The following is a 22,227-nucleotide window of genomic DNA, read 5'->3' as shown; positions in this document are numbered from 1 at the left end:
TTTATTGGACTTTGCGTTACTAAAGACACATGTAGAGGCATTTTTAAAATTTTTAGATTTTGGAGCTACAGTAGACGAACGCTTGCGTGAGGGACCACACAAGCGCTCGTCTGGCAACAATACATGAGCGTTCATGTGGGGACCAAGCCGAGCGCTCATTGACTTTTTGTTGATTGCTAATTTTTTCCCCCACGTGCCACATGCAACTCAAAAATCCCTAGATAAACATTACACGAGCGCTCGCACCTTTTTAGAGATTTTTTGCAGCGCCCTCAGCTTTTTCCCCTATTTAAACCCACCCCTATGCCTTTAAACCTTCATTTCAGCCTCTAATACCTTGGAGAAACTCTGTTGCTCTAATTCTTGAGTGTGTGTATGAGGTTGTGAGTATTTTTGAAGAAGAATGAGGTGTTCTTGGAGAGTTTGCTTGTTGAGGTAACCACTTCACTCTCTTTGTGTTTTATTAGGTTGTTATGCTAGCTTATTGATTTGCAATAGCTTAGTTGTTAATATTTAGGAGTTTTAAGCTTTAATCTCATTTTTTAAGTCTTTCCTTTTCGTTTAGACTTATTCTTGTTACTTGAAGACGTTGTTACGGTTAGGAGATGTTAAAAACCATATTTGTAGCTTAAGAACCCGTCGAAAAGGGCTCGGAAGCACATTGGACCAAATGAGGTTCTGCCTAAACCTCACTGGCCGAACGCTTGCCCTAAGGGACGAGCGCTGGACTAGAGACGTTTAGGGAAAGGCCTTTTTGGCCAAGCACCCTACAGCCTCTATTTCTGGGTCTTAAGTTCGTTTTAGTTAGATTTAGGACTAATAGAATGTTTTCCACAGATTTGGAGAACCCGAACCGTTTGGAGGAGTACTCGAAGATTTTGTTCGACCTAGGTGAGTTTGAATTGACATAATGCTCGCCATTTATTTTTCCGTATTGCACGACTATTTTGTGCACCAAACACATGCATATTTGCAACTCTCACGATATACACTTTGCTGCATCTTGAACTCTATCATTTGTAAAAATGTGCTACTTAACAAGATAATGACATTGAGATTTGTAAAAGCATGCATGTAAAATACAGACAAGAATAATTGTATTGTATGACATGGTACACCGGTACGTGCGGGATAACGGCAATAGGCTCACTATACATGTTAACTTTGTGGTCAAATGTGTGCGTTGTTATATGGGCCTTGGATCCAATGGTTGTTTTGTGACCGTGCGCAGCCTTAACGGGCTGTCACTACACGACGTATATCATTAATAGCGTGGACAACCCAAGATCGGACTCGGTCGGGCTACTAGTGTTATGTAGCGTACAATGGTTGGGGCACTGACATTGTATTACAAATTCCTATGGACAGTGCCAACCCTGCTGAGAATGGGTAATGTTTCGAGTAAACTATACTATTGAACTATCATTGATTCTCATGATTATAAGCATGTCCTATATCTATATTGCATTCATGGATAATTATCATACCTAAAAGGAGAAAATTCACTTTACCCCCTAAAGTGAATTTGGTTTTTCAATTCGAACCACCATGTTTAAAAATCGGCAATGCACCCCCCTAATGTTTCAAAAATTTTCAATTCAGACCATCTGTTACTAATTTCCATCTAATTGGATGGAAATCATCCCACGTGAGACGCACGTGGGATGATTTCCGTCCAATTAGACGGAAATTAATAACAGAGGGTCTAAATTGAAATTTTTTGAAACATTAGGAGGGTGCATTGCCAATTTTTAAACATTGTGGTTCGAATTGAAAAACTCATATAACTTCAGGGGGTAAAGTGAATTTAACCTTACCTAAAATGCTGCATTCTTTACCAAACAAAGTTCATCACTAAAATGGCATGGGTATTGTGTGCATTATCTCTCACTAAGTCCTTGGACTTAACCCTTTTATTTTTTTTCCTCCCATTATGTATAAATTACGCGGTTTAGGTAGCGTAAAAGAGGATGCCTTCTGACCAGATAATGTTGGTTGCCCAAGACCTGATCGAGGTCATTTTTTAGGATATGGACCAGGTTTGGCTAAAGTACATGTGGGACGATGGAAGGACCATCCGGTGAGAGACGAGAGAGATAGTGATCATGCTTGCACTACTTAAGATTATGCGTTAATCTTGTTATCTTATTTTAAAACAATGATTTGGGTTTGTAACCTATATTCTGATGATCGGTCTTTGACTAGTACATTTGATGACCTATTTATAATATGATACTTTATCTTTACTTTGGTGATTATACTTGTGGTACTTAGTTATTACTTGGAGAAAATACAGTTTATCCCCCTGAAGTTTCAGGGGTCTTTCAATTTTAACCTCAAAGTTTAAAAATTGACAATTTAAACCCTTCGTTTAATTTTTTCGTCTAAATTGACGAAAATCTATGAAATTATATCATTACCTTCAGGCTTTTTTAAAAAAAATTTCCGTCCAATTTAACGAAAATTAGTAACAAAAGGTTTAAATTGCTAATTTTTGAAACTTCAGGGGGTAGATTGCCAATTTTTGAACTTTTTAGTTAAAATTGAAAAATCCCTGAAACTTTAGGGGGGTAAACTGCATTTTTCCCTTATTACTTTCTATTCCTATAGTTTAAAGTCTTTCACTGTATTCTTTCATTTAGGATAGATAATGATCCCAAAGTCTTGTCCCGTGAGGGATGTAAGCTGTGAGACGAAACATGGAGTCAATTACCAATTAATTGATTTCTACGGGATGTTACAATATTGAATTGTTACTTTTATAAGACTTGTCTCCCTTCTTTCCTCTAGGGTTTTTGGGATACAAGGGATTTGAAATTAAAATTTAGGAGTGAAATAGCAGTTGCAGTTAGCGGTTAGTGGCTAAAACCGCTAACCGCAACCGCCTAGGCTGTTAGTAATTTTTATTAACCGCCTCTGCTAACCGAGTAGCGGTTAACTGCCTTAACCGCCCGGTTCCACTTTGAGATAACCACTTTTTCTGCCTTTTTTTTGGGCTTTTGTTTTTTGACCGATTTTGGGCTGGTTTTAGACCAGCCCTTTTGGGCTCACTTTAAACATTTTTTTTCTGCTCATTTTAAACGTTTTTTTTTTTTTTTTTTGCCTTTTCGTGGCCATTTTAGCATTAAAAATTGTTGTATACCAAAATCTTATTGGCCACCTTCTACAAATCTACACACCATATAATATACAAATAAAATTACAACAAAATCATCCCTTCACTTGTAGTCTTATACACAACATAGAAATAAAATAAAACACAAACAAGTTCATAAACTCACAACCAACAAAAAAAAACCAACATGGTTGAACTTAAAGCTTGAAGCCCATTTCAATCAACCAAAAAAAGTTCATAAAAAGTCAATCAACCAAAAAAACCCATTTCTTGCACTTCTATATTATATATATAATAAAAATATAAAACGTAAACAAAAGTCAAGGTTTGGAGGAATCGAAACCGGGAATCTTGGGTGAAAGAGGGGCATAATTACTACTATGCTACAACGGCTTATTGTTATTTATTATATGAAATATATATATATAATATAAATATATATTATATTTTTTTTAAAAAAAAAAAAAGCGGTTAGTGGGTAGTGGTTAGCGTTTAGCGGATTTTCAAAACCCACTAACCGCTAACCGCAACCACCTAGGCGGTTAGCGGTTTTTACTAACTGCTTTCAAAGCGGTTAGGCGGTTAGCGGTTAGCAGTTGCGGTTAGGCGGTTTTAAATTTCACCCCTATTAAAATTCTCTTAACCCCTAGGCCTATTGGAGGAACCTTGTGAGATAGGCAATGAGTGTGCACGCCCCTCGTGGGCCAAAAGAATCATCTCCATTTCCTTTGAAATGGAGAGGAACTGGTTAAGAAAAACAAAAGGTCAAAATGGTCTTTGAAAATACCATTTTACCTTCCTATATTGTACTAACCGGTTCCTCTTAATTTCAAAACATTTCCTTTGAAATGGAGAGGATCTCATTCCCCTCGTGGGGGTGAAGGGGTACGTAAGGATATGAGTAGACTGTTACATAAGTTGGTAGGGTGCACGATTTTCTGTGTCAGAAGACTCAGAACGTACTCAAGGAATGGTGCACCCTGACTAGTTAAATGAGCTCGCAAGCCTTTGATTGACTGTGGAGAGTTGTTGTGCATAATAGTGCGCTCAGGCTTCAATTGAGCTACTTTGACAATGGTCATAGGTGCTCCATGGGCCGTTGGTTTATTGGACCTTTGGTATATAGTGGGCCGTCAGCTCTTCTTTGGGCAACTTCGGCTAATGGGTCTTCTGGAAGTAGTTCGGCCCTCCATTCTCTAATGAAAATAATTCCAACTCGAATTTGTTTCCAAATCACATTTCCTTGAAAATAGCTTAATGTGAACAGTTGGCTTCTAGTATTTTGGTAGTAGATAATAACTCTGGCTTAAGGTGCTATAAAAAAAACCAGCACTATATGGGCTAGTTTTTTTAATGATTTAGTTTTAACTTTATTCCTTCTCCCTTATATATATATATAAAATAGAATTAAATCTAGACCATTGAAAAAACAACAAATATGCTGTAATTTTTTTTTTCCAGCACCTAATCCAAATCATAATATAATAATAAATACGTGTTAACTTGTAACGTTAACGTTTTCGTAGATTATGTTTTCTTGTCGTTAAAGACAAAGAGCGAGTGTTTATTATAGACAAATTTGTAAAATTGGTCCCTTGATTTAACCTTGTATCAAATAAATCCCTATAATTTCAAAATGAATTTATAAAATTCTTTGTAATATGTTTCGGTAATAAAATTATTGCTCCATACAAATTTTGATCATTTTTCATGAAATGAATTTCACACTCAAATAAAAAAGAGTACAAAAAAAAAATGTTTGGGGTGGGGATGATCGGCCAACCTGGAAGCGATTGATGAAGTGACAAAACCACCCATTAGGACAAGGGTGAAACTAGAGCTTTAGGTGGAGCGGACGAAAAAAAAAAAAAAAAAAAAAAACATAAAATATTTTTGGAGGGTAAAAAATTAAATTTAAAAGGTCTATTTCATAAAATACATATCATTTTAGGACATTTTAAAAATGTAGGGACTCTATTGCTCACCCCCCCAAAAAAAAAACGAAACCAACAACATGGTTTCACCTATGCACAAGGGTCTTGAGAGTGGTTTAACTACCTCTATAACTGACTGTTGAGAGCAGTTTTTAGGAATGGTTTGATCATCCCCAATATTTAGTTATAGGAAGCTACCCTAACCCCAAACCATTTTTAATTTTTTTTTTCCTTTTATTATAATGTTGGCAATTGTCTACCAATATCATGCCAAAAAAACAAAAAAAAACAAAACAATTTCACCTACAATTTTTTGTTCGTTCATATTTTCTTTAAGGGTTTGTTTAGTAAAGCATGGAATCAGGTAGTCGTGGGAGCTACAATATTAAATAAATTGTAAACGAAATTTATGTTGTTTTTTATATTAAACAGCTTAAAAAAATGCCACTTATTTGTTGCCGATAAAAATTGAGTATATTTTTATATGTTCTTACTCTTTATGTTGTAAAAAAACTGAGACAAAACCTGTCTTTTGATTTTATGAAGAAAAAAAAATATATCTTCAAAAGTAAAGAATAAGCCTTTTAGTAGGAAAATTATTTCTAACTGCCTCGGTAATATGTCACATTTTTAATATATGGCATTTTTCAAGTCGTTCGATGTAGAAAAGGCCTAAAATTACATAATGTACAATTTTACTAAAATTGTAGGAGATCCTTGTCATAGAATGAATTTTAAATCATTTGTATTTGTTATTTTTATTTTCGGAACTAGTGATATAGGCTTATAGCTTCTTGTTAAAATAACTAGAGAAATATAAAAATAAGCTGAATAATGTATTTATGTGTGTCTTAAACTGTATACAAGAGAGCCTCTTTATAGTTGAATAAGGCCAGATAAAATAAGAAAATGCAATCAAGAGTTAATGGACATATATATATATATATCGGGAAATATAAATCAATCAGCAATTATTCTAAATATCAGAATATAATCTGAATGTATTCTAACATCCCCTCTCAAACTCAAGGTACCATGTGGATGCCAACTTGAGTTTGGAAACAAGATCGCGAAACCGTCCAGATGGATGTGCTTTAGTGAACACATCGGCCAACTAATCAGCAGAAGCAATAAGACAAAGATAGAGAGTTCCTTGCAAAAGATGATGGCGCACAAAATGGCAGTCGATCTCAATATGTTTAGTGCATTCATGAAATACATTATTATGCGCAATCTGAATCGCACTCCGATTGTCACAAAAGATAGGAGAGGTAGAGGTCTGAGAAACACCCATATCATGTAGTAGCCAATGGAGCCAAAGGAGCTCAGAGGTGGTGTTAGCAAGGGCACGATACTCAGCTTCAGTGCTAGAGTGAGCAACAATAGATTGTTTCTTACTACGCCAAGAGATGAGAGAGTCACCAAGTAAAAGCAATAACTCGTGGTGGAATGACGATCAGTGGGATCACCTGCACAATCAGCATCTGAATATACATGTAAGTCTAATGAGGAGTGGGAAGAGAAATGCAGCCCATGAAACAAAGTGCCCTTCACATAGTGAAGGATGCGAAGAACAGCAACATAATGAATGGAGCGTGGTGCGGTCATAAACTGATTGACAAGATGAACCGCATAGGAAAGATCCGGTCTTGTCATAGTAAGATAAATGAGACTTCCAACTAACTGTCGATAGAGAATGGCATCGGAAAGTAGCTCACCATTAGTGGCTCGAAGTTTGATATTTGTCTCTAGATGACTATCAACAATTTTGCAGCCAGTAAGGCCAATTCGTGAGAAGAGATCAGAAGCATATTTTGCTTGAAAAAGATAGTAACCATCTGAGTCAGAAGATACTTTCAATCCAAGAAAGTAGCTGAAAAAACCCAAATCCTTCATCTCAAATTGTTGACTTAAAAACTGTTGAAGGTTATGAATACCGACAGTATCATCACCAGTAACATCACCAATAATAATCATATCATCAACATATAGTAAGAGAAGAATGAGACCAAAATCTGTTTGCTGGATAAAAAGTGTAGAGTCATGGGAGCTAGAAACAAATCCAATATGTGCAATAGTGGAGCTAAATTTAACAAACCAAGCCCATGGAGCCTATTTCAGACCATATAATGCCCGGCGAAGTCGACAAACTTTATGAGGCGGATGATCATATCCAGGAGGAGGTTGCATGTAAAATTCTTCAATTCGCTAAGATCACCGTTGAGAAATGCATTTTTCACATACATTTGGAAAAGATCCCAATAACGCACTGAGGCTATGACAAGGAGGGATCGGACAGAAGTAAGGCGAGTCACCAACGCAAAGTCTCCTCATAATCAATGCCATACTCTTGATTGAACCCCTTACCCACAAGACGTGCCTTGTATCGCTCAACAGACTCATTAGATTTTGTCTTAATCTTGTATACCCATTTGCATCCTACCACAGTTTTGCCTGAAGGTAAATCAACTAAGTCCTAGGTATGGGTTTTGGAAAGAGCATTAAGTTCTTCGGACGTAGCATTTTTCCAAAGAGGGTTAGTATGAGCCTTACGAAAAGAGTGAGGTTCATGTAAAGTAGTAAGAGCAGAATAACAATGATAATCACGATTCACGAAGATGGGAAGGAAGAGCTGTTACTCGAGTAGAACGACGAGGGATAAAGAGATTAGGCTCAAGAGTAGATGGATCAACAGGCAGGACAAGGGCATTGGGGTCGACCGTTGTAATGTTGTTTGGATAGCTTGTCATCTCTGCATCAAGATCAGTAGTTTCGGGGAACAAATCAAACGAGACATTAGTGAAGACTGGAGAAGAACTAGAGGGACTAGGAGGAAAAGACTCCATACCACTAAAGAACCGATGTTCCAAAAAAGTGACATGCCGCGAGATGCAGAGCCGTTTGGAAATAGGATCATAACAACGATATCATTTATGTTCAATTCCATACCCAAGAAAACAACATAGGCGAGAACGAGGTTGTACTTTCGCGCATTCATGAGGTGGAAGAAGCACGAAATAAACACAACTAAAGATATAGAGGGATTGGTAATCAAGAGGAGAACCATACAGGAGTTTATAAGGGGGGCCTATTTAAAGTAGTGGGAGACGGGACCTTATTAATAGTGTAAACAGTAGAAAAGAACGGCTTTTCCCCAAAAATGTTCAAGGATAGAAGCAAAAAGGAGCAAAGCCCTGACAGTCTCTAAAATGTGCATGTGTTTACGTTTAGCACGACTATTATGCTAAGAAGTATTCGGGCAAGAATGATGAGGAAGAGTGCCATTTTGTTTGAGAGTAGCAAGAAAGGTAGATTCACGATACTCCATGGCATTATCAGAACAAAAAATTTTCATGTTTCGGGAAATTCAGAATAAACTTTTGGAAGTTCAGACCGATTTTGTAGAAGGTAAAGCCATGTGTATCGAGAATAATCATCCACAAAAATCACAAAATAGCGGGATCTTCCCATGGCGGGAATAGGTGCAGGGCCCCATACATCAGAATGCACCAAATTAAAAGAAGCAGAAGAAATAGAGTCATTATTATAAAAAGGTAAAGCACTTTGTTTTCCAAGTTGACACGCAACACAATCGAATGACTCAAACTCAATAGACCCTAATTGACCACAGTAGGAGGAAGATGGAGCGATGAAAGCTCAAACAGACGTCCAATCTTACGAGCGGTCCCAATTAACTGTCCCTTCGTTGGATCCTGTACATCACAACCTCATTTAGAAAAATGTATTTATAAGCCAACTTTACAAAGTTGACCAACAGATAAAAGATTTAATGAAATATTAGGCATTAAATATGTATCAGACATAAATAGTTGATGAGTAGAAACAGACTCGATGTGACTAACATCAAGATGGGAACCATTAGCCATGTAAATGGTGGTAGGGACAGGTAAAACAAATTTTGCAAAAAATATGAAAGAGTTTGGTGTCATGTGATTACAGCAAGCAGAATCAATATACCAAGAAGAATTACCTGGTGTGGTGGACATGGCGGTATTAAGATTGGACTAAGATAAAACCTGATGAAAAAGAGCCTCAATTTCTGCAGGAGAAAGAGTACTGGGTTGAGGTGCAGCATCGGTGTAAGACATATATGATGTATCAGTATGAGTGACAGTAGCAGCCTTATGACAAGGAGCTTGGTGATTCCCACGATAAAGTCTTTTTCTGCATTCACTATACCTGTGGCCAAATTTTTGACAGTAATGGCACTGGATATTTCGATTAGACGAGGAAGACCCGATAGGAATAAATTAGGTGCATGAGTATTGCGTGATGCAGTGGCCATGACCATCTCAGAAGTGTGCAATTTCATAGGAGAGAATCGGGTCTCTTCTAAAATGAGTTTACTAAGAACACTTTCCAAGGATGATAGCGGTGAGTGGTGAAGAAGAGAAGCCCGAGTATTCTCAAACTCATCTCAAATTGCCGTAAAAAACTTGGCCTAGCGTATGCTATTGCGAAAAGCAGTGGCAGATTTATGTGGGGGCGCCCTGGGGGTGGGCGCCCCTGGTAAAAAAAAATTGAAAAAAACTTTTCAAGTATTTTTCTGGAAAATTTTGTTACCGCCCCTACAAATTTTTGTTACTGCCCTTGCAATTTGAAAATCAACCCGTACAAGTTTTTTTTTTTTTTTTTTTTTTTTTCTATCTATTATACTAAAAGTCTATAAAGGAATGCTATGTAAAAAAAAAAATTAATTACAAAAAAAAATTAATAAAAAAACTAATAATAATAAACCCCTTACAAAATACAAGTGTACCTTTAAAAAAAAAAAAAACTAATAAAAAAAATTATTTCTTTGCTTTCCTCTCCACGCAATCGGCAAACCATCCTGTCAAATTATCAATCAAAATTTACACACGCACACTGCACAAGGGTCATGGGGAAAGGGGCCAAAGTTTTTGTTTCAAGAAATCCCTCAAATTTTACTCTCTCACAATCTCACCCAACCCGGCAACCTCAAAAAATAGAGAGAATTTTTTGTTGTTGAAGAAATACCGAGTGAGGCTGAACACCATAATTTGTCTCACACCCACCGTCTGACCGTTGATCTGTTGTACATCCACCATTGGCCGTCCACGCACCACCAGCGGCAGCAACAGTGCAACACCATGAGTTTCTTCTCTTCGTTGTGACTCTGTAGACTATAGAATTTAATTTGATTTATGCTTTGAGATTTGGGGCTTTTCTGAAACACCATTTTTTCTTGGAAGAAATTTGAGCATGTGAGAACTAAGAAAAGAAAAACTCTGAAACGGACCAAACGGTTAACGGTGAAAGCTTTTTTGGCTTGTGGCTTGCCGCTTCCGTGAAACGCTGAAAGGTGAAAGAAGAGTAGAAGACTACTCTGTGAAATAAGATGTTTAAGGCTTAAAAAGATAAGGACAAGACTCAAAGTTCAAGAGTGAAAAAGAAAAAGATAAGAAAAAAAAAAATTATTTATGGACTGTGGTTGTGGCATGTGGCCGTGTGGGTGTGAAGTGAAACAATGAGACAAAAAAAAGAAAAAAAAAAGTGTGATTGTGTAAAGTAATTTTGTTTTTGTTTTTGTTTTTGTTTTTTTCTTTCTTTAGTCTTTCATTTATTGTAAAGGTTGATTAGGGGGCTGGGGAGGGGGAAAAAATAGTCCTTTAGAATGAGATGAAGAGTTTGAGGAATGGGGAAATAATCTTTAATTTTTTTTTTACTCTTTAATTGATAGTAGAACTCTCAAGAAGATTGCTTTGGAAAAAAACAAAAAAAAAAAAGAGACAAATTTAATTCTAAACAATCTAATACTTTTTCAAATAATTTTCAACATAATCTTAAGTGTTTAAATTTTAATAGTCATAAAATATTCAAACAAAAATAAATTGCAATGACATGTTCATACTTTTCTTTAGGGGTTTTTAATTGGCATAAATTATGTTAAGAGATAGGCGTGAAATTTATTAATGTAGTTGTATTTAAAGTATTAGTGTAGTGTGAGAATCAGGCATGTCTTTTTCAATTGAAGTACAAAGTAAAATACAACTCCTTGATTTTAGATGGATAAAACTCCTCCAAATTAGATTGAATTTTTTTAATTTATTCTATTAAAGTAATAAATATCTTTAAAATAAGTAATCAATTTGGAAGATAACTTCTTCTTTTTATTGTGTTCCATTCTTTCTTCTTCTAATTAATTATTTGCTTTTATTGGTTTGCAGCATTCGGCTAATTTCTTATTGCGGTTGGTTTGTTTTCAAGAAATTCCTCAACATAACTAATTGACCGAAAGGTACTCATTTTTCTTAAACACTATTAATTGTACTTAGTTTACTTCGTAAGTAGTCTAAATTATTTTATGTTTGTGATGTCCTTAGTTTAAGATTTGTTTAGTCTGAAAATTAAAACTAATAGATAAATAATTTTCCAGGTTTATGAAAATTCTTATATTACATTATGGGCAAGCCAAAAACAATTGATGCATTTTTTAAGAAAAAAGATGCTGATTCAAATTCTAAAATGTCTTCCTCGATATCCAATCCTCAAACTTTAGCTCCTGAACAACGCCCTTCTAAGATGCCAAGAATTGAATCTCAAGTAGTTGAGTCATTTGACATTTCCACTCTACAACATGATCCAAGGTTACGTCCTCAAATATGGGAATATCTTGTTAATCAATAGGATAAAATTAGATGTGCTTATCTTAAAGTTGGTCCGCATAGGTTCATATCTTCTAATAGTTCTGGATATCCGTTTTCGGGAACTGAAAAAAAAAAAAAAAATCGCCAAAGATTTCAATCATCTTGGTATAAGATGTTTGATTGGTTAGAATATTCTAAGGACAAAGATGCTGCTTATTGTTTACCCTGCTTTCTTTTTGTTAAAAAGCCTATGGGGCGGTTTGGAGGTAGTGCATTTACAATTGAAGGATTTCATAATTGGAAGAAAGTTAATGATGGTACGCATTGTTCTTTTTTGGCCCACATGAGAAATGTGTCATGTTCACCTCATAATAATGCTGTTAAGTGTTGTGACAATTTGAATAATCAATCTCAACATATTGATAAGGTGATAGATAAGCAAACTTTGGAAGAAAAAATTGCACAATCGATTGCGATTGAAGACTTCAATCGATTCTATTCGGTATTTAGCATATCAAGGATGTCCTTATAGAGGTCACGATAAAGGTCCCGATTCTAAAAATCGTGGCAATTTTTTCGAGTTGATAAAACTTGTGTCCAATTACAATGAGGATGTTTCCAAGGTTGTTTTAGAAAATGCTCCACAAAATGCAAAATATACTTCATATCATGTCCAAAAAGATATTTTACATGTTCGGGCAAAAAGGGTGCGAGATGCAATTCGTGAAGAAATTGGTGATTCAAAATTTGGTATTATTGTTGATGAGGCACGGGATGAGTATAAAAGAGAACAAATGACTATTGTTTTGAGATTTGTTAATAAAGATGGTTTTATACAAGAACGCTTATTTGATATTGTCCAAGTTAAAGATACATCGGCATTGACTTTAAAGGACAAAATATCTGACGTTCTTTCTCAAAATTGTCTTGATATTCAAAGTATTCATGGGCAAGGGTATGATGGTGCTAGCAATATGCGTGGTGAATGGAAATGATTGTAGGCATTATTTCTTAATGAATGTTCTTGTGCATACTATGTTCATTGTTTTGCACATCGATTATAATTAGCATTAGTTGCTGCATCTCGAGAGGTAATTGTTTTTCATGATTTCTTCTCAAATTTGAATTTCATTATCAATGTGGTTAGTGCTTCATGTAAATGTCATCGTGATTTGCAAGATGCTCAAGAAGAAGATATCGCACATTTGATAGCTATTGATGAACTTGAAACTGGAAAAGTGGCTAACCAAATTGGCACTTTGAAACGAGCTGGTGATTCTCGTTGGGGTTCTCATTTTTATTCCATTTGTAGCCTACTAAGGTTGTTTAATCCTGCTTGTTCAGTGCTTGAAAAGATTATAAAAGAAAGATCTACTTACTCTTAACATGGGGATACTGATGCTGCTTATGAAATGATTACATAATTCAAATTCATATTCATTTTACATTTGATGAGGGAAATCATGGGTACTACTGATTGTCTTTGTCAACATTTGCAACAAAAATCTCATGACATCTTGAATGCTATGCAATTAGTTTATAATACAAAAGCACTCCTCCAAAAATTGAGAAATGGAGATTGGGATAATTTTCTTGAGAAAGTAGTCTCTTTTTCCAAGAAATTTGAAATAGACATTCCGGATTTGGGTGCTTGTTATGTTAAAGGCTGAGGTCATCTTCACGGGATAACATTATGGTGGAACATCATTATCATTTTGATGTATTCAATGCTACTATAGACTTTCAATTGTAAGAGCTTGATTGTAGATTTGGTGAAAGGGCAATTAAACTCTTAACACTTAGTTTAGCTTTTGATCCAAAAGATGCTTATAAATCATTTAATATTGATGATATATGTAGTCTTGCAAAGAAGTACTATTCTCTTGATTTTTCTGAGCAGAAAAAAAAATTATTTTGAGATTTTAGTTGAAGCATTTTGAAGTTGACATGCTTAATCATCCGAAATTACAAAAATTGTCTTCTATTGCGGAATTATGTTGAGGATTGATAGAGGCCGGAAAATCATATACATATTATCTTATTGATAGATTGATTCGTCTTGTTTTGACTCTTCCAGTGTCTACAGTAACTACCGAACAAGCATTTTCAGCAATGAAAATTGTTAAAACAAGACTTCGTAACAAAATGGAAGATGAGTTTCTTGGAGATAATTTACTTGTCTACATTGAAAGGGAAATTGCTAAAAGCTTCGATTCAAATTTGATAATTGATGATTTTGTTTCTCTAAGACCGCGTAGAATGCAATTTTAGGCCCTTTGTATTTTGTATTTTCCTTTACTTTTGTAGTAGTGTTTACATGGTAACTGATATATCAATTTAGCATATATTTATGAAGTCAGATAAATATGCTTTTTGTAATACGTATATTGTGATATAATTTCTCCTTTTTTTTATTTTATTTTTTTTATTGTATTTACCATATTATAATAAAAATATAATATATAAAGAGAAAAAAAAAATTTTTATTATTTTATTAACGCCCCCGGTAGAATGAATTCCTGGATTTGCCACTGGCGAAAAGCGATGTACTTGGAGGCATCAACCTTATCCCTCCACTCTGGCTTACATAATGCTAATTGATTCCAAAGATAAGTCATTTGTAAATAAAAATCAGTAATACTCTGACTTGGTTCCTAGTGCATGCGATGAACCTTGGTTACAATCTGAAATCGGCTGAGCAAGATTGGTAGTGTTGTAGCGTTGAGCTAACATGCCCCAAACATCTTTGGCATTGTCAAGATTACCAAAGGTCATGCTGATGGAAACAGCACAAGTGTTGGAGAACCAAGAGATAATCCTGTAATTGATATTTTTCTATGCTCGGAGGCGGGTAGAGAAAGCCGTAGCGGGTTCCTCTTTTCCAGCAACGGGTTTAGATTCTTCGCCAAAAACATATTTCAAAAGACAATGTCTTTTGAGCCACCTACTCATATTTTGAGACCAAGCCAAGTAATTGGAGGCATCGAGAATGACGGGGATTGGTTGGGTAATATCTTTGGTATTTAGAAGAGTGGTAGTAGGAGGTAAGGCTATTTTTTTTTTAATATAATCTGGTATGGCTGAGTGTGAGATAGGTTTTGTGAGCCTGGCTAAAGGGTGGAATCTGGTGTGGCCGAGTATATGATCGGAGATATGAGCTTGGTTTTAAGGGTTAGGATCCGGTGAGGCTGAGTGTATGATAAGGGGTAAAGAGCTTGGTTAAAGGGTTGAAATCCGGTGTAGTAGAGTACACTACAAGGCTGTGAGCTCGGTTTGGCAAAAAAAATTCAGTGTGACAGAAACTATTATAGAGAGATGAACTCAAAAGGACTTGATGAAAATTTAAAACGAGAGCCTTTCGTCAGCAACGACATTCATAGTAAAACGATGCGTTTTGTCACCCACCCCTCGTTAAACCCCTGCAGAACTCTCTCTCTTCACTCTCTGAGCGAACATGGAACAGGCAGCGAAGAAGGGGACGGTGACCCCGCTCGCGTCGCTGTTTCCGCCGGAGGACACCGAGAAGGCGGTGAGGCGCGTGAAAGAAACGCTCGTCGAGGAGCAGGCCGAGCTGGACCGCGTCCAAGGCTTCATCTCCGACAACACCAGCCTCATCAGCCTCGTCCAGAGGCTCCCCGAAGACCTCCACCACGACATCATGGCAAAGCTCTCTAACTCTTTACCTTTCTATACAATTTACCTTACTCTCTCTGAATTCATATCGGTTATTTTCTTTGAACTCTGCCCGTAGGTTCCGTTTGGCAAAGCGGCGTTTTTCCCCGGCCGTTTGATACACACAAATGAATTTCTGGTAATAATAATTATAATAATTTATCATTTTATTCCATTTTACTACTACGACTTGTGTAATTAATCAACATTTTTTTATAATTTAGGTTCTTTTAGGAGAGGGTTACTATGCGGAAAGAACGTCCAGACAGACGGTGGATATTCTGACGAGAAGAGAGCAGGGTTTGGAGTCGCAAGCTGAGTCTCTGAAGGTCATGATGCGCGATCTTCAAGCCGAGGCTTCGTTTTTCGGTGCCACGGCTTCTGAAGCTGCGGTGTGTCTCTCTCTCACTGATTTTTGTTGCTCTTTTAGGTAGTGGGAAACACAAACAAATAATCAAACGTTTTCGATGGGTGCCAAATTGAACTCATTTTAATTAATGGAGATGTCTAATTGGGCTCATTTTAATTAATGGAGATGTCTAATTGAACTCATTTTAATTAATGGAGGTGTCTAATTGAACTCATTTTAAAACATCAATTTTTTTTAAAAAAAATAATGCCAAAAGCTTAAGCCAGTAGGAAATAGGTCACACAATGTATGTGTTGTGCCAATGAGATCACTAACACCAACAGATGGATCGGATTTTATGGCGAATTGTGGAATTGTTTGTTGTTTTGAAGCACATATATGATACTCCTATGTGAATGTTATACAAATAGGGGTAGCAATGCATTGTATTCAATTTGGTGTACTTTGGATGATGGAATAAATAAAGAAAGTGAAAGTTGGTAATTGCTTTGAATTGAAGTAAAAAGAATTGGGAGGCTACTCGAATTTTAGATTGATAGAGCTCTGGCTTATGCGCATCTGCATGCTATGTGATTTTGTATAATAATATTGTTAATGTTGGATTAATTAATACTGTTCCGATTAGACAGGTACGCTATGAATATGTTGAAAATGGTGCATGGTTTTGACAATCGTGTATGTACTCTATAAGCTCATGCATGTTCTTTGTGATAATGCTTCGTGATTTAGAGCAAATAAGCCTTTGATGTAGTATCCTTTTGCTACTCAATGCTGCAAATACACACATCACGTGAACCAGCATTTCTTTTGTGAACTGCATATTTCTTGGTTTTACTGGGTTGTATAAAAGAATAGTTCTACTCTTGAATTTCTTTATGGAGTAATGTCACTCTTCACACCTATTTTTTATACTCATTTCATACTTGCTACATGACGTATTTTAAGTGACTTTTTTTTTAAAAAAAAAAAAGTCGCTGACATGGGAAACCACTTAAAACACGTCACGTCAACGGGTGTGAAGAGTAGCATTACTCTTTTTTATGACTTTGTGGTTGAATGTTACTTATCAAAAAAAAAAAAATGACTTTGTGGTTGAATGTTAACATATAAAGGATGCCTTATTTCTGACATGATAGGGACTTGCACCGTTATGCTGGCTTCTTTCTGTCTATATTTTAAAGTACAGCTTCTATCATATCTTGATGTGTTATTTATCTCATAATGCATCTGATGGCTATACATGATTAGACATTGATCTGTTGGTATTTTTATTCCTACTTACAACAGGAAGGTCTTGTAGAGATAAGGGAAGATTATGTGGAGGAAAATTCTACTGAGAGGGAATCTCAATCAGGCAGGTTCTTGCCTCTTGTTGTTTCTGTCAGTAGCTTCATTCTGAAACTTGAGAAGCAGTTGAGTTGTAAAAGTGCTGGAGGATTTGATTATACTATTTGCTTACATCAAACTTCTTGTTTTTTGTTTGTTTGCTGTATGATTTGAGTAATAATGTGACCCCTTTATATTAATATTCATCAAAACACTGTTTTAATTCGTAAAGAGCTTGGCAAAAAAAAAAAAATTTTTTGAAAGGATTAGTTGTACACAGAACTCCTCTACTGAGGGGAAAAGGAATCATTTCTAAAAATGAGCTTCTGTTCTAGAAAACTGCCAAATGTTGTGCTTAATATTTTTGGGGCCCTTCCAAGATCTTAACTGCCAAATGTTATAAATGCATGGAATGCTGTATATGCACTGGAATGTTCTTTTTGCAATATTATTATTTAGCAAGTGTAGCATTGAGCTAGTCAATAATTTGCTCACCCAATCTGTCTATAAATTTGTTGGAATTGATTACTATCCTGAAGCCTATCAACACTTAAGGGACCAATGTTCTTTTCCAGGTCCACCAAAAGAAGGTGCTCCCCGGTTTTCTGAAGCCGACAAGGCAAAAGTTGGAGTTAAAGATGAAGAATTTGCTCATATGATGTCGAGGTTGGATGAACTTGAGAAAGAAGAACTTGGCAATGGGAGGAATGAGGTCAATGCAAAAGTTGCAGTTGATGATGAAGAATACGCTCGTATGATGTCCAGGTTGGATGAACTTGAAAAAGAAGAACTTGAAGCTGAATTCGGCGATGGAAGGGATGAGGACAATGCAAAGGTTGCCGTTAAGGATGAAGAATATGCTCGTATAATGTCCAGGCTGGATGAACTTGAAAAAGAAGAACCTGAAGCTGAACATGACAATGAGACTGATGAAGAAGAGAAAATGAGAGCTGATTTTGATCAGTTGTTGAATCAGAGATCTCTTGATAAAAATCTCAGATATTCAGAGGTAATGTGTTGGATTAAATTATAAGATTTTAGCTAGAGATGTTGAAAAATGACTTCAAAGACATTGGATTTTGTAACGAATAGTTAGTTTTATTCATTGATCAAATAGGACTATCAGTCAAGAAAACTGTTGGAGCGGATGAGAGATAAAAAGTCAGCCACTGAAGAGCTTCTAAATAAGCATCATCCTCAGCAAGATTTAACTGATCAGCTAAATGTAAGATAGGATTTTCCTACTTTTTTTTTTACTTGGCCTTATTGTTTGTTTAACTTTTCTCAGATACTGGTATTATATGCTTTTTTTTTCTTGGCATTATTGCTTGTTTGACTTTTCTCAGCTACTGATATTATATGTTTTTATGAGTCATTGATTTTTTAATAATCTAAAATGCAGTGTACAGGTTTGACAGTGCAATCGGTACCCAAAGGTTAGTCTTTAATCATTTCTTTCGTATTGGTCTTCTTCTTTTCTTTCTTGAATAGCAGATTAATTTCTAGATCTTTGATAGACTACTAATTATGCCCTACACGCTCAGACTGATGATTATCTCCCATCCACCCAACCCCCCCTCTCCTCCCCTCTCCTTCTCATGGTGTCAGATTTTGACAGGAGAGGCTTCTGACTAATTGTGGATCCACCAAGTCTATAATAACTTTGACAGTCATAATGACACTTAAGTAGTGTTGAGTGGGATTGATCGGCTTGTTACTTTGGCCAATTGTTGTTAAGCTCATATCTACTTGTCATTTCTGCTAAAACTGATTTCTGTATCATGTCTCTTCAGATGAAATATCACATGGTACAAGTTTGGCACACAATGCAATAAAATCCAGTCCTCCTGAGAAGGCTTTCATGATTTCTGAAGTGAAGGAGAATGTTCAAGCAGCAAACTCATCAAGAAGTCAGGTGTCTATGGCTTATTTCTGAACTCCACCTCACTCTTGCTGCTCTCTGGTGTTGGCATATTTATTTTCTTTCCAAACAGCATGCAAGTAGTGATTATTATATTACTCTGGCCACCTGATGTTGCACTTAGCTTACAGGTCACAGACGCTTATATGCAAACACATATCTATTTCTTTTTTATTGGTGTTCCTTCGGTAGATTGTTATCTGTCCTTTCTATAGCATTTCCTTTGATACATTCTTGTCTGCGTATGAGTTTCAAAATCTTGATTATTTTTCTTGGGAACAGTCAAGAAGGTTATGGAATGCTGTCTTTTAATGCTTTCATGGCAGCAAAAGTGGCGTCATTTTATGGTTCCCCTACATATACAGAATGGCATTTTAAGAAGAGTTGATTGGATCATTCTTTTTGTCACGAAGAAGTCTATAATGGAAACAATTTTGAGACTGATTCACAACTAAGGAACCTGGTTGAAAAATAAAATTTGTGGAAATGATTGTTACTTTGAATGAATAAATGAAAAAATATACATTGTGCTAAAACATTTAAATGACGCCATAGTGGTTACTCTCAAAAGCCAATTGATGCGAAATAAACTGGTGCTAGGATTTCTCAGTTTTAATTCCATGATTCTGGATTTTTGCTCTGTAATTTCTGCAACTTCTGTTAGGAAAATGTGCTTTTTCCTCATTTCAAATACCACGAAACAATTTGGAATTGGCATTTGTGAAAGTCATGAGAAGTGATGTCTGATTTTAATTCTTATCCACATCATTCAAGTACTCTATCTCAAAGGAATGAAACAGGTCTATGAAATCCCCACCTTAGTGACAATTGCTAATATTCTAATGTGATGTGTACAAGAGAATGCATATAAACAAATGTAAAAACACTAAATAGCTTCAATAGATCTTGTACTGTAAGCAGCCTTTGTTTTACAGGTTCCTGACCAGACTTCAAAACCAGGATTTGATAGTCACAAGGTATATCACTTGTCAATTGGGTGAAATGAACAGTAGCTAATACCTGTGTCAGCCTTTACCAATTATTTTATTACCATCTATTGTTTGCAGGCTTTTCCAGGCTCCATTATAGAGCACACTCACAATATTCAAACAAATTTTAGTCAACAATCTGCTACTTCATCACAGGTAGGCTCACTAATTGATAATATATCTTATGCAGTGTGGTGATTAGTAGCTTCTCCATTGACGTAAAATATAATGGTTTTGGCCTTTGTAGCCCCCGAGTTCCCAACCTTCAAAGCCAGTTTCCAGATTCAAGATGCAGAGAAGATAGCCGCCAACATTGTCTTGATGCCTGGAAGTGCTTTTTGATAAGTAGAATGCCTAGAAGTGTTTTTTGATAAGTAGAATGTCTGGAAATGCTGTTGGTTTAAATTTAGAAATCTGATGGAGGTATCAAAACTTTTATTAATCGTCAGAGTGAAAAGGGATAAATTCCTTGCTCATATTGAAGGTTTATTTATTTATTTTAAAAAGCCAGTGGAACAACTTACTAAAAAGAAAATTGTAATACTACATACCACACCTATATCACACTCCCATTTGTGATTCTTTTAAGCTGATGTAGCAATGTTCATTAGCCCTTGAATCTGGTAGTTTTTTTAAAATTAAAAATTAAAAAGAAAAAAGAAAAACAAAAAAAAAGAGTTAATGGACATTATCACATTAGCCTAATGAGATGGGAGTGAAATGCAGGTGTAATATGTAGCAATACTCGAAAAAAAAAAAAAAAAAAAAAAAAAAAAAAGGAAAACTTAGCTTTACCCTCTTGAATTGTTATCACTTTTGTAATGTCTTCCATAAAGTTCAATTTCTCTCAATTTAGTGTGTTTGTCTTTTAATTGTTTGTAATTTTACCTATCCGTTAACTTTTTTTTCAAAATACTCCCATTTGTTTTAGAAAGAAAAAAAAATTGTAAAGATTAAGGTATTTATCCGAATTTAATTGTACTTGCAAAAATATCCGTGCTTTAATTTTTGTCAAAAAGTTTAAATATTATGATTGATGCTGATGTGTGTGACCAGGGGCGAACTCACATTCACCGGTGGGCGACGAATGTCCCCCCATTTTGGCGTATCAATTTTGTTCTCTCATCCTTTCTCTCTCTTCCCTCTTCGCAACGGAGAAGAATGAAATGGAGGGGGTCTATTTAGTTAAAACAAGAGGACATTTTTGTTCAAAATTTATCCAAAATATTTGTTTTGGACAAAAATGCTATATTGTTTTAACTAAATGTGTCTCCTCCATTTCATTTGAAATGGAGAGGATCAGGTCCCTTTCCAACCAGCACAATTGCATGCCTACACTACTTCAATCACCTAGCTAGCATAGACCCTAACCAACACGCATACTAGACCTGACCACCTCAATTGACTTCTTCCTCACAATCTCTTTTTTTTTTTTTTTTTTTTCCTCACAATCTTTCTTTCTTGCTTCTTTTCTTTTTCCTTTTCCTTTTTCTTTCTTTTTTATTTTATTTTATTTTTTTTCTGAGCTACAATCTTTCTTGTTTGTTGGTGAGAAAGATGGGTTCCATGTGAGCATGTTCCCCGCTTCCAGATCAAAGAAAGAAGCTGATTTTATAAAAAATATCTTCAACACTTCCATCGGTCTCGTTTCTACAGGAGAAACGCCAACAGCTATGGAGTCCATTTTGTCCAATGAATGTTTGTTTGTTGAGAAAGTTTTTGGGGATTTAGGTTGGCTTCTGTCAAATGAGAAGGGGTGCTCAAAAGGAGACAAGAGGTGAAGATTTGTGGTTGGACTAATTAGAACGGCTCTTTAAATTTGTCTTTTTTTTTTTTTTTTTTGTTATTTTTTTTAAAAAAGAAAATTTCGCAAAAAAAGTCATTTAACAAAACTCTTTACTTTATTTTAATTTAACTTTGATCAACAATGCTCTCCAAACACCAGGAGTCAAAAACTAAAAGTTATTTAGTTTTTTAAGCTTATATATTCATTTTTTCTCTCCATCATCTATCAATAACAAAAAATGAATTAATAATAATAATAATAATAATATTTAATTAAAGTAAAAGAAGATATAGTGAGTTTGATGCTTGATTCATTTTAAAAGTGACGCTAAATTTAAAAAGTGAATTTCTCTCTTCAAATTTAAGCTCGGATGCTCTTAGAGTTTCAATTTCATAGTGACTCTTCGCTATAAAAGCCATGAATCTTGAAGAACTCACTCCACGCAATTTCGTCCCCCCAATTAGCAAGTCCTAGTTCCACCCATG

At 35.6% G+C, this 22,227-nt stretch overlaps 1 protein-coding gene across 1 annotated transcript; it reads left to right on the top strand.

The window, feature by feature from the left end:
* The first annotated feature begins 15,064 nt into the window (after positions 1-15,064).
* On the top strand, positions 15,065-20,432 carry LOC132181470 (Prefoldin chaperone subunit family protein). The gene is made up of 11 exons (XM_059594704.2): positions 15,065-15,339; positions 15,430-15,489; positions 15,575-15,742; positions 17,008-17,074; positions 17,622-18,055; positions 18,164-18,271; positions 18,449-18,482; positions 18,840-18,961; positions 19,903-19,944; positions 20,035-20,112; positions 20,204-20,432. Exons 1-11 carry the CDS (start codon positions 15,133-15,135, stop codon positions 20,258-20,260), a joined length of 1,377 nt encoding a protein of 458 aa, XP_059450687.2. The 5' UTR covers positions 15,065-15,132; the 3' UTR covers positions 20,261-20,432.
* The last annotated feature ends 1,795 nt before the right edge of the window (positions 20,433-22,227 follow it).

The sequence above is a fragment of the Corylus avellana genome, chromosome 5 (assembly GCF_965113065.1).
Source record: "Corylus avellana chromosome 5, dhCorAvel1.hap1.2, whole genome shotgun sequence".
Taxonomy (NCBI): Eukaryota; Viridiplantae; Streptophyta; class Magnoliopsida; order Fagales; family Betulaceae; genus Corylus; species Corylus avellana.
Note: the sequence above shows the minus strand (reverse complement) of the source record. Positions and strands in the feature narration are given on the sequence as shown.